The sequence below is a fragment of the Oncorhynchus kisutch genome, linkage group LG10, assembly GCF_002021735.2.
Source record: "Oncorhynchus kisutch isolate 150728-3 linkage group LG10, Okis_V2, whole genome shotgun sequence".
Lineage (NCBI taxonomy): Eukaryota > Metazoa > Chordata > Actinopteri > Salmoniformes > Salmonidae > Oncorhynchus > Oncorhynchus kisutch.
Window position 1 is genome coordinate 13753620 of NC_034183.2, and position 12535 is coordinate 13766154.

General features: G+C 41.3%; 1 protein-coding gene across 1 annotated transcript in view; it reads left to right on the forward strand.

Moving 5' to 3' along the window:
* Positions 1-255: 255 nt before the first annotated feature.
* Positions 256-12535, forward strand: part of cadps2 (Ca++-dependent secretion activator 2) — a 268321-nt gene continuing 256041 nt past the window's right edge. Inside the window, 1 exon segment of the mRNA XM_031833159.1 lies at positions 256-832. Coding sequence (XP_031689019.1) covers positions 524-832 — 309 coding nt within the window. The 5' untranslated portion in view covers positions 256-523.

A 12535-nucleotide genomic window follows, 5' to 3' on the forward strand; every position in this document is an offset into this window, starting at 1 on the left:
TCCTGGCATGTTGAGGTCATGTGGAAAGTTTCCTGACTCAAAACACTAATTTCTGCCAGACATAAAATTCACTGGAATTCAACGTAGGGTTTCCAGTAAATAGTTCAACAGCCTACTTGTAGTACTGATGTAATTCCATCAAGTGTTATTTGAAAATGTTATGGGATACGCAATTGTTTTGGTGGCGACCCTTTGAGTGTGGCTTTAAGAGAAAGAAAGGCACCTCCCACATGTTGCTTTTCGTCCATGCAACAGGTTGTCCACCTGTACTGCTTGCTCTGACTGTATCGGCAGCCACACTGCTCGCACCGTCTTTTCAAAGGAGCAGAATAAACGAAAACCTCCGAGTTGCCTCGACTCACGTGCCCAAAAACTCCGCCCTCGCATTTGTGTCAAGAAACATTTAACTCGAGTCGTCGTCACAGCTCCAAAAAACACCGGGGAATATAGACAATTCAAGTGAAGCGGCGACCGCCACGTAGGCTACAGTGTGGGGGAAAGGAGTTTACCTGTGTTGTAAAACATGTTAGACCCGTCCTCCAGCGAAGACTCGGGAGGAGAAATTGACGAGGACACTGAAGTTCCAAAAGACTCCCCAAAAAAGCCTTTGACTTCCTCGGGGCAAGGAGGTAAACATAAACGACCACCTGCGGACCAACCACAAGCCGATAGTCCTTCCGCCGGAGACGAGCAGAAAAATGAGAAAGAAAGACTTCAGAAAGAGGAAGCTGAGCGGAAAAGTAAACTACAGATTTATGTATTTGTGTTGCGATGTATAGCATACCCTTTCAATGCCAAACAACCCACGGATATGGCACGCAGGCAACAGAAGGTGAGTGATCGCAAATAAACGCACGGTCACAGCGAACACCTTTCAAAGTAGCCATTTGAATCACAAGCACCTGCTTTCTTTTCAAGTTTTGCGCTCCACTGCCAGCCAGGCGAGGTGAAACAGTTTCACCCAACTTGAAGCAAATTTTAAAGCATCAATTGGTAGTTGAAACATGTAATCCTCGACCTGGTAATGTTAAAAAGCTGAGTGGGGGCTGGAGAAATGGAACCACTCAAATTCATAGACAGTTATGGATGCAAGGACTGACATATAAACATTATACATTTAATATTGTTTTAAGGCTATACAATGTTTGTTTACATTCCTTTATTTTACAAACTTTTGTGTAAAACAAGTTTATATTTTGTGTTCTGATGGGGTTTGACAGTTGAACTAAGCTCATGAGACATAAATTATTATTTTGAAGTATTTCATTTATAAATAAGTCCTAAAATGGGTGTAGCTACACAAATTGCCCATTTAACCCATGTATGCAAATAACATATCAGAAGATCTTCAACTCATAGCTTTTTCCAAAATTATTGAATACACGTAAGCCTAAAAGTTATGAGGGAGCGTTGTACTTTTTAAAAATCTTCAAATGCCTTGATTTGTTGTGACAGGGCTGAGTGCAGCTGTCATCTCCATCCTTTGCTCCCACATAAACTGAATGAATGGGGGCGGCATGGTAAATATTAGGCCTACATTGGCTATTGAACATTTATTGAGTGCTTAAAAACAGATTAAATCTATTTGCAGACTATTTAGTATTTTAGATATGGCCATTGACTCCTAAACTTTGGTTTGACGCCATGCCCAAGCGCTCAACAAAGCTCACCGGCTCTGCGATATTCTTCTTGGAGCCAGGCCAGCAACTGTTTATTTTCTACGCAAGTAATTCTGATATGCACCTGCCATCCCATTAGTGGAAATGTCCATTAGGGCATGTATTTCACATCTTGGTCACATCCAGAGAGAGAGAGTGTCTGCTTGACTTAGAAGGGGGAAAAAATAGGTCTGATTTGCGCTCAAACGAAGGCAAAAAAATACTGCTTCTCACAGCGCTCATGCATAAACCCCCAGGATCGTAATTCATTGAGCGAAGTGGAACCGCTGGAGCGCTTGTATTGATTTTGGTGTTGTATTATGAAAACACCTCAAATCCCATGAGCCCAATGGAAAGAGGCAACTGGTGGAGACATTGTGTTATAGGGAAGGGCCAGTGTTGGGATTGAGTCCAAATTAGCACATGGAGGAATCCTCAGAGAGATTAGAGAAGTAGGTTCACTTGGTTTGCATAGTCTTATGCTGCTGCTGCATTCCTGTTCTATGTCCATCTTCCTTACAGTAAACACATTTCACCCTGGCTCACTTGATGGACAGAATTATTTTAAGTCACTGACCATGACAAACGGATGTCTTACTGTGTGTGTGCTTCCACTTGCAGGGCCACGACACTACTTGTATCCAACTCGGTTTTTCACTGCCATTCCACCTGACCACAGCGAATTGGTGCTCTCTTTGCCGCAGTGGGGCGGCAGGTAGCTTAGTGGTTAGAGTGTTGGACTAGTGACCGAAAGTTTGCAAGATTGAATCCCTGAGCTGACAAGGTAAAAATCTGTCGTTCTGCCCCTGAACAAGGGAGTTAGCCCACTGTTCCTAGGCCGCCATAGAAAATAAGAATTTGTTCTTAACTGACTTGCCTAGTTAAATAAAGGTCAAATAAAAAAGTTGCCTAGATTCCATGGTTTAATGATAATTGAGCCATCAAACCCACAGGGCCATTTGATTACCTTTCAGGAGTCTTATGGCTTGGGGGTAAAAATAGTTGAGAAGCCTTTTTGTCCTTGATTTGGCACTCCGGTACCGCTTGCCATGTGGTAGTAGAGAGAACAGTCTATGACTGGGGTGGCTGGGGTCTTTGACAATTTTTAGGACCTTCCTCTGACACCGCCTGGTGTAGAGGTCCTGTATGGCAGGCAGCTTAACCCCAGTGATGTACTGGGCTGTACGCGCTGCCCTTTAGTGCCTTGCGGTCAGAGGTAGAGCAATTGCCGTACCAGGCAGTGATGCAACCAGTCATGCTCTCGATGTTGCAGCTGTAGAACCTTTTCAGGATCTCAGGACCCAAGCCAAATCTTTTTAGTTTCCTGAGGGGGAATAAACTTTGTCGTGCCCTCTTCATGACTGTCTTGGTGTGTTTGGACCCATTCTAGTTTTGTTGTTGATGTGGACACCGAGGAACTTGAACCTCTCAACCTGCTCCACTACAGCCCCGTCGGGGGCGTGCTCGGTCCTCCTTTTCCTGATCAAGCCTACCACTGTTGTCATCTGCAAACTTAATGATGGTGTTGGAGTCGTGAGATTGAGATTTATAACCTTGTGGCTGTGGTAACTAGTGACGATCCTATTGCTGTCCCTCACTTGCCCTCATGTCTTGTCTCCAGAGAGATTTTAGACACAATCAAACACTGGTCTTGGCAATGGAGATAAACTGACTCTCCTACATCGTTGTTGTTCAAAGAAAACATTATGTCCAATGATATCAATCAAAAGCCTTCTGTGGATCAGCTTTTTTTCTGGATCCATTATATATCTCCAGTATAATTCCTGGAGATATTGCAGGTTTGATAAGTTTACCATAACTGGAGAAACCAGCTCTACTGCGTCAGTCTCCTCCTTATTTGCGTAGTTGACTGGTTGTAGTGGGACTGAAGTAGTCACGTGCTGACTAGCCATCTCAGTATCTCTCTGACTCTTGTCTCAGGTACTGTAACTGTCTTATGACGAACCATAGGATCAAACAGAACATTCATTGTCAATACAGTGTATCACAGTATAACCACATAAACTGGCTCTGCCAATGTATTGGGAACTGCTTCAGAAAGGCTTAGGATGCTTTTACACAGTCAGCTCAATTCTGCTCTTTTGACACCAATTGGTCTTTTGACCAATCACATAAGATCTTTTCACATGAAATATTTTTCAGAGCTGATCTAATTGGTCAAATTTAGTGGGGGGAAAAGAAGATCAGAATTTGGCTTCCTGTGTGAACGCAGCCTTATTTGCTTTCCCTCCTCCAGACTAGAGGTCGACCGATACCGATTATTGGAGGACCAAAAATGTTGATACCGATTAATCGGCCTGAATTTTTTTTTTTTTTTAATATTTTTTAATATATTTTTTTAAATGGCATTTTTTGTTGTTGTAATAATGACAATTACAACAATATTGAATTAACACTTATTTTAACTTAATATAAAACATCAATAAAATCAATTTAGCCTCAAATAAATAATGAAACATGTTCAATTTGGTTTAAATAATGCAAAAACAAAGTGTTGGAGAAGAATGTAATATGTGCCATGTAAAATGTGTGCCATGTAAGAAAGCTAACGTTTAAGTTCCTTGCTCAGAACATATGAAAGTTGGTGGTTCCTTTTAACATGAGACTTCAATAGTCCAAGTTAATAGGTTTTAGGTTGTAGTTAATATAGTATTTATAGGAATATTTCTCTCTCTACCATTTGTATTTCATATACTTTTGACTTGGATGTTCTTATAGGCACTATAGTATTGCCAGTGTAACAGTATAGCCTCCATCCCCCTCCTCGCCCCTACCTGGGCTCGAACCAGGAACACATCGACAACACCCACACTCGAAGCATCGTTACCCATCGCTCCACAAAAGCTGCGGCCTTTGCAGCGCAAGGGGAATAACTACTCCAAATCTGGCAAAACCTGCTGAAAGAGCTGCTGGCAAAACCCATGAAAGTGCTGTTCGAATGAATGATTACGGGCCTGCTGCTGCTCAGTCAGACTGCTCTATCAAATCAGACTTAATTATAACATAACACACAGAACTACGAGCCTTTGGTCATTAATATGATCGAATCCGGAAACTATCATTTCGAAAACAAAACGTTTATTTCAGTGAAATACGGAACCGTTCTGTATTTTATCTAACTGGTGGCATCCCTAAGTCTAAATATTCTTGTTACATTGCACAACCTTCAATGTATGTCATAATTACGTAAAATTCTGGCAAATTAATTCGCAATGAGCCAGGCAGCCCAAACTGTTGCATATGCCCTGACTCTGCGTGCAATGAACGCAAGAGAAATGACACAATTTCACCTGGTTAATATTGCCTGCTAAACTGGATTAATAGTTATAAGTAGTGATTAATTGTTTTTTATAAGATAAGTTTAATGCTAGCTAGCAATTTACATTGGCTTCTACTGCATTCGCGTAACAGGCAGCCTACTTGTGGGGTGCAATGGTTAGAGTGTTGGACTAGTTAACTGTGCGGTTGCAAGATTGGTACCCCTGAGCTGACAAGGTGAAAATCTGTCGTTCTGCCCCTGAACAAGGCAGTTAACCCACAGTTCCTAGGCCGTCATTGAAAATAAGAATGTGTTCTTAACTGACTTGCCTAGTTAAATAAAAGGTATCAAATTCAAAATAAATAATAATAATCGGAAATCAGCGCCCAAAAATACAGTTTTCCGATTATGAAAACTTCAAATCGGCCCTAATTAATCGGTCGACCTCTACTCCAGACCTCTGATTGCCAGATCCCAGAGGACCATAGATCAGGGCCATAGACCACTAACGGATTAGTCCATCAGTACAAAAAAAGTAAAATTGACTGAAGCTAGATGATGGCTAATGCAACAGTGTCCCTAGCAGATTTATTGAAGAATGGATTGAGAGGACACACAGTTTATTTTTCACTGAACCCACATTTTTCATTTTTAACTCACAGAATACATTTACATTTTAATGAGTTTACTAGAAATCACGCTTTTTCCTAACACATTTTGGTGCCAAAGTGATTCTGCTTGTGTCAATGACTTCTTTCTGTTGCCTTACTTGTGACCGCTTCTACTGCACTGTCAAATTCCTTCTTTGCATTGGACTGCAAATCGGGCCACAGCATTGGTCCGTTTTTTATAAAGGAGGAGAGAGTAGGTACTGTCCACGGGGAGCTGAATCAAACTCCCATAAGGCTTGCCTTCTCCTCTTTCCACAAAATGTTGTCTCTTTCAGTGCAAGTCCATGAGGGTTGTCTGCCTTGTCCCACATCTCTCGCTTTCTTATTTTCTGTCTTTAATCTCAATGTTAATTTATTAAATTGTTTTTGTACTTTTTATTCCTTTTTTCCCCAATTGATAGTTAGTCTTGTCCCATTGCTGCAATTCCCGTACAGACTCGGGAAAGGCGAAGAGCCATGTGTCCTCTGAAACACAACCCTGCCAAGCCACACTGCTCGCTTACCACGGAAGCTAGTCACACCAATGTGTCGGAGGAAACACTGTACTACTGGAGACCGAAGTCAGCGTGCATGTGCCCGGCCCGCCACAAGGAGTCGCTAGATCGTGATGGGTTAAGAACATCCCAGCCAGCCAAACCCTCCTGTAACCCGGACGACCCTGGGCCAATTGTGCTTCCGCCTCATGGGCCTCCCGATCGCGGCTGGCTGCAACACAGCCTGTGATCGAACCTGCGATGCAGTGCCTTAGACCGCTGCGCCACTCGGGTGGCTCCCTTTCTTTATTTAACTCAATGGAAACATGTAATTTAGCTGCCATGATTAGTGTAATAATATTGAGGATTTCAATTAACTTACATGAGAATGGCAGTAACGGTAAAAATACATTTGATAATATTCTCTCTTCGGTCTCTCTTGACAATCCTCATAGTAACCGGAGAGAAACCATAAGCTGTTAGTCTCCCCTACTCACTTTTTGTCTCCAAGCATGCATGACAGCCAAGGACCGCCTCAGGAACACCTCTCCCATGCATCTTTCCTTCCACATGTCTAATCATCTGACTTAATTGCTTATTAATTGTGCTTCACAATTTGATGTTAAAGGATAAGTCTCCCTGTGTAGCGCTGTGGACTGGTGGGTGAAATTGGCGGCCCATAATGTTTCTTCAGGCATACTTCCATCCTGTTTGTCCCTTGACAATTTCCCTCTATGGATCTTCCCAGGGGCTTATGTAACTCACTTCCTCCCCACCCTCACCCTCCACTGTCAACAAGTGACTGGACAGTTCAGTGGGGCTTTCTGAGTAGAGATGCTGCGTGGAGAGTTGTAGACTCGGAGAAACCCTGAGGGCAGAGCTAGCCCTATAACCCCATTGTGTGTCTTGTTGCTACCCTGGTTTAGAGTCCAGATCTGGAGGGGATACCATGGTACCTGGGTTCATCACTCTGTAAATGTCCTTAGGTATCTTGAAAGGTGCAAATAAAATGTGTTATTTTTCTAGCCCATAGATTTTTGGCTGTCAATGTAGCAGGACAAGATGAGGCCAATATAGCTCTTGGTTGCTTAAATGAGGTCGATAACAGCTTATAGTTGTTGCAAAAGTTGACATGCTTGGCATTGCCTGGAGTGACAGGCTTTGGAATAGATTGTGTTAGGATGTCTCTCAGGTAGACCTACAATATTATTGATCATCTTTGGAGAAGAGACTGTTTGATACTACAGAACAGTGTAAGGAAATAAGAATCCAAGGCTTTGTATTGTTTCATGAACAAAAAGGTTGGAAAACACCCAATAGTCTTGCACACAATTGTTTTGGAAACTGCATTTTTCTACATTCCATTTTGCAGTAACGGACAGTAACGTTTTAAATCAATAAAGGCCTTTCTAATTATGTTTTTTTCCCATGTGTTGTAGGCTTGTTTGGTCAGCCACTTTGCTGTTGAATTTCTTCTGCCACACGGTCATGCTCATGCCAATGGAAATCATGATATTGTGGCCACCTCAGAGGACACTATTTGGCCTATAACCTACATTTCAATGGGCTTTTTCCCCCAAAGTACCTTTTGTGTCCCTCATTGAGAAACGGCACAATGTTTTTTTGTCCCCTCGAGCAGTGTATCTTCCCACATTTTTATCTCTTGTTTTGTTTACAGAGAGTACCGTGATGCTATCTCAAGAATTTACTGTTGACTTCATTTGTAACACCCTTGAGGACATGGGTGTCGTTTTTCTGTGTGTTTGTAAATGCTTTTGGACATATTAAATATCTGGGGTCATCTCTCTAAATAGTGCCAGTAGGGGCCTATGCCAGCAGATCCGGTCTGTGGGTCTGCTTGCTAATGAAGTCCCTGGGGATGGATCCAGTACTACTCAATATGTTGCGCATGTGTGTTCAGGAGATAATTTGTGCTCCCAGAAGCTCTGGGGAGGGTTCTCTGAGGCACTCATTTGGCCATTTGCACGTTTTATGTTTTTGTCAGACTATAGACAAAATGGAACACATGCCGATGACGTTTTGGAGCGGGCTTGTACTTGTAGTAACATTTTGGGTTCAATTTCCAGAAATCCTCCACTGCAGCAAAGTTGAACCTTTTTATTTGGCATGCCAATGTTTTTTCTCTATTGACCTTCATCTATCCTTTTGAATCACTTTTTATTTCCAGCGCACTGGCTTTTTTTTTTTATACGATGACATTTAATTTGGTATTTGTGAGTTCAAACATCAGGGGCAAATCCTTTTCAGTTCTACCTCTAGCAAACACTGACAAGTTGGTATCTTCCCAAAGATTTGATCCTCTCTCCCCTCTTAATGCCTTAACAGCCATGGTTTGACAGTGAGCATTTTATGATACAGTAGCAAAAGATTTGAATGAATATGTGCTAGTACATATCATGTAAAAAAACATGTCCCTTGGTAACCTAGTATATTACAATGATTGGCTACTTTTATGCCACAAGCAACTCACATTTTCTATAGTTCTTGAACTGGCTGACAATGACACCTGGAGAAAAATGATGAAAAGCAATACCATTTGTGTATTCATACCAAAGTTAGACAAATATATCCCAACTCCACCATACCACATCCTCAGAGTTGAGTGCAGACGAGAGTTTTTGAAGGGAACTTTTTTTTTGATCATCATTCTTACACCCTTACCGTGTACCGATGTTTGTCCTCTGATGCGTGCCTTTCTTTGTTTACTGAAATCCATCATTTTATTTAAAACAATAAGTACAACCGCCGACCTGTTGCTGTGCCGATTTGAATCTCAACAAGGAAACGGTCTGTGGTTGTATTTGATTAACGTTTTATTAAAAAGTATGGATTTCAACTAACAAAGGCACGCAACAACAGAGGACAAACAGGTAAACGGTAAGGAGGTAACCTTTTTGAAGTATCGATTTCACAGTGAGTCAGAGGTTCACTCAAACTCTTGTCTGCATTAACTCCAGATGTGGTATCGTGGAGTTGAGATGTACTGGCTGGCTCTACCAAAGTAGGCCTAATAGTCTTAAAACGAGAATTAGCACACCACTCAATTATCTGCCTCATTGAATTGGTTCCTTCTGATGAGCTGTGTGTGTGTGTTAGCACAGTTTGTTTCCTCACAGGGTATTGATTGAGCAAGCACAATGTGCAATGCTTTTGGAGGTTTGCGTCTGTGAAATTGAAAATGACACGTTGTATAAGCAATCAGTCTGTCTTTCATGCCCTGTCCTTCAGGCTAAAGTCACTTCTGATAGAATCTTATCTGAGGGCCGTGGTGACAGATTAGCAACCGAGACTGATCCATCATAGACCTTTTAATTACGTCTCTCTCCGTCAGTCACGAGAAGATCTTCCATTGTTCTCAACATCTGTTATTTTCTTCACTCTCAATGACTATGGGAGAATCTCAATTGCATACTCACGTCCTCTCGCCTCATTGTCAAAACCCATTGGAGGAGAAGGTCAGAGGGGAGGTTCTCCCTATGTACAACATTTCTCAAGAGTCTAATTACATATTTTGTGTTCGTTTCCTGCTTTTAGATGCGTCGTTTTCCTCCTGCGTATAATTTCCTGGTTTTTACTATGCTCTGTGAGCTGAATAAAGCTCATTTCAACTGATTTGGTAGAAATTATAATTCTGCTCCCAACTCCGTATATTCAACTGCTTTGTGATTCCAAAAAAAGACATTCCTGGCCATGCATTAGCATTGAATGCCCTGTGGCATTTTCTCTGGTCTTAAAACAAGCTTTTGGTTGAATCATAATTCCACCCCTCCTAAACACTTAGTTTTTTTTCTCCAGTAAAGATATGTTTGGAAAATTTAAACCTGCTCAGATGAAAGTTTTGGAGCTATTAATGTACTTTTTTAATCAAAAGGATTCTGAAGTTAAACTTGGTCAAACTGAAAATCTGTAGAATAAGGAAAATATCCCCAGCCCATATCTGAAGAATGACTTTTCCATCATAACACCGACGTTGCCTTTGGCAGCCTTGTTATCGGATCATATTCCTTCCACTTGTGGAAACTGGAAGGCTCTGTCTTCAAAAGAGACTCAGTTGGCAGAATGTCGGCATGACAGAAGAGGTGGCACTAGAGAGGGGGAGATGGGGAGAGATGGAATATGAAAACGAAGGCTTACTGGGACTTGAGTGAAGCTGCCCCCAGGTTTGTCACGACTCATTCCGCCCCTCAGCGCCTAGCTGTTCTCAGCTGATAAAGACACACGCGCAGACTGCACACTGGTCTAGCCCCTTGTCTTCTCATGTGATGAGAGGACCAGAGTCTTGTTACAGTAGGTGTGTATTAATAACTCAGCTGTGATTGACAGTATCACCATCCACTAACTCGCTGTGTGACAACATCCTGTTCTCTATAATACTTAATATCCCTGTTGCTTGTGTTGGTTTCTCCATTTGAGTTGGTGTTATGAGGGTACACAACTGTAAGTAGGTGGATGTCCTTTCTGGTGAACAGGCATGTTTCCAACTCCCTTCTGAGGTAATGCCAGAGAAGCACTCGGGTGCCATTCTCTGATTTATGTATACAGTTACATATTAAATGCATGTACGTATAGGATACAGCAACTCATTTGAGGTCATGGTGCTCTGACGAATGAGCTTTCTCAGACTATTGCGAGACTGTTGAAGGGATGCTATCCACTATGTTTTGAGTTTAGTTTGCCTCATCTTCATCTAGCATTAGAACCTCACTTTGCTTGAGTAATTGTCCCTCCTTGAACGTGGACAGAGTTGTAGGCACTTTCTCCAACTTTCACAACTCGGAAATTATGCATTTGACACTGGCACACTAAGTACCCCCCCCCCCCCAGCTTTATTTTAGCTTCTTTCTCTCCCTCACTCATTTCCAAGTCCCTTTCTTCTCTCGTCCCCCTGCCGGAAATGGGAGACCGGACAAGACAGATGCTGTAATCTCGCGTTTGATCTCCTCAATGCCTCTGTCAACCTCAAGCTCTTCAGGTTCCGCCGTCTGTGCTGTCAACCCCAATGTTGTTTTTTTCTGACTGTTTTCCATGTTATTTGGTTAGTTCTCTTAGGCATCCTCATAGATAACATAATTATCATGGGACTGCCCATATTTCCCTCTGGCCAACGGCAATTAGAGGCCAAGCGTTTGCCTTAAGGACGCAAAGGTGCGTCATGAGTCAGGGAGATGGTCTTAGTGGGGGAATGTTTTAGTGGGTTGAATATTAGGACAATTGACAAAGTTGCAGCTAAACAATGCAAATTATTATGGTACAGATATATGGACACTTAATCATCATGTTTTTTTAATTTTTTATTTTACCTTTTATTTAACCAGGTAGGCTAGTTGAGAACAAGTTCTCATTTGCAACTGCGACCTGGTGCTTTTTAATGGGAATTTTTCAATCATTGGTTGTGGTAAGTATAATTAAAACTTGGGTTTCATTATGGTAAGCGGGGAAATAAGTATAGCAAGTTTAATTGTAATGGCATTCTTTTTTAGCCATGTAAAAAAAAAAAAAAAAAATCTATTGTTTTACAGGAAACTCATTCTACAAATATAGATGAGGTTGGGTGGAAAAAGGATTGGGAGGGAGATATATTTTTGTCATGGTCAAAGAAGCTCAAAAGGGGTGATTATACTAATTAATACACATTTTGATCAGATTGTGTGAACTGTGCAAACAGATCCGCAAGGAAGATGGATTATTTTAAATGTATGCTGTAGGACTAAAAACAGATCTGGCTATTTAATCAATAAAATAATGGCCAACACTTTTTTGAATATAGATAGATAAATAATAGAGATCTGAGCTCATTTTTATTTATTTATCTGTTATTTTACCAGGTAAGTTGACTGAGAACACATTGTCATTTACAGCAACGACTTAGGGAATAGTTACAGGGGAGAGGGGGATGAATGAGCCAACTCATAAGCAACAAAATAATATTTTATTATGGTGAGAGATTATATTACTGTTTTAAGTACCTCAATGGATCGTAAAGGAAATCATTCCACAAACTATCATCCTCAAGCACTTTAGGGGATGACAAAGATCATGGATCCATTAGAACTAGTGGATATATATAGAGGTTGAAAACCCTGACCTACTGAGATATACATGGGGGCTTAATCAAGCTTGATTACTTCCTAGTCTCGTTCTTGCTGGCATGAAAAGTTAAAAATACAATTTTAAAAAGTATTAATAGGAGACCGAATGCGATCAGACCGTCTAATTGGCCTCCATATAACTCTTACATAATTTCCAAGTGGATGGGGATATTGTAAATGTAATCAAAGCCTAATGGATGACAATTTGTTCTTAACTAAGACAAAATAAATCAGTTTAGGTTCAAATAGATTAGACTAATAAAGAAATAGAGGAAGTAGCAGCACCGGTAGATGCTAATGGAAACTGCACTGTAGAGGCATAAAATAGGTTAGAGGAAAAACA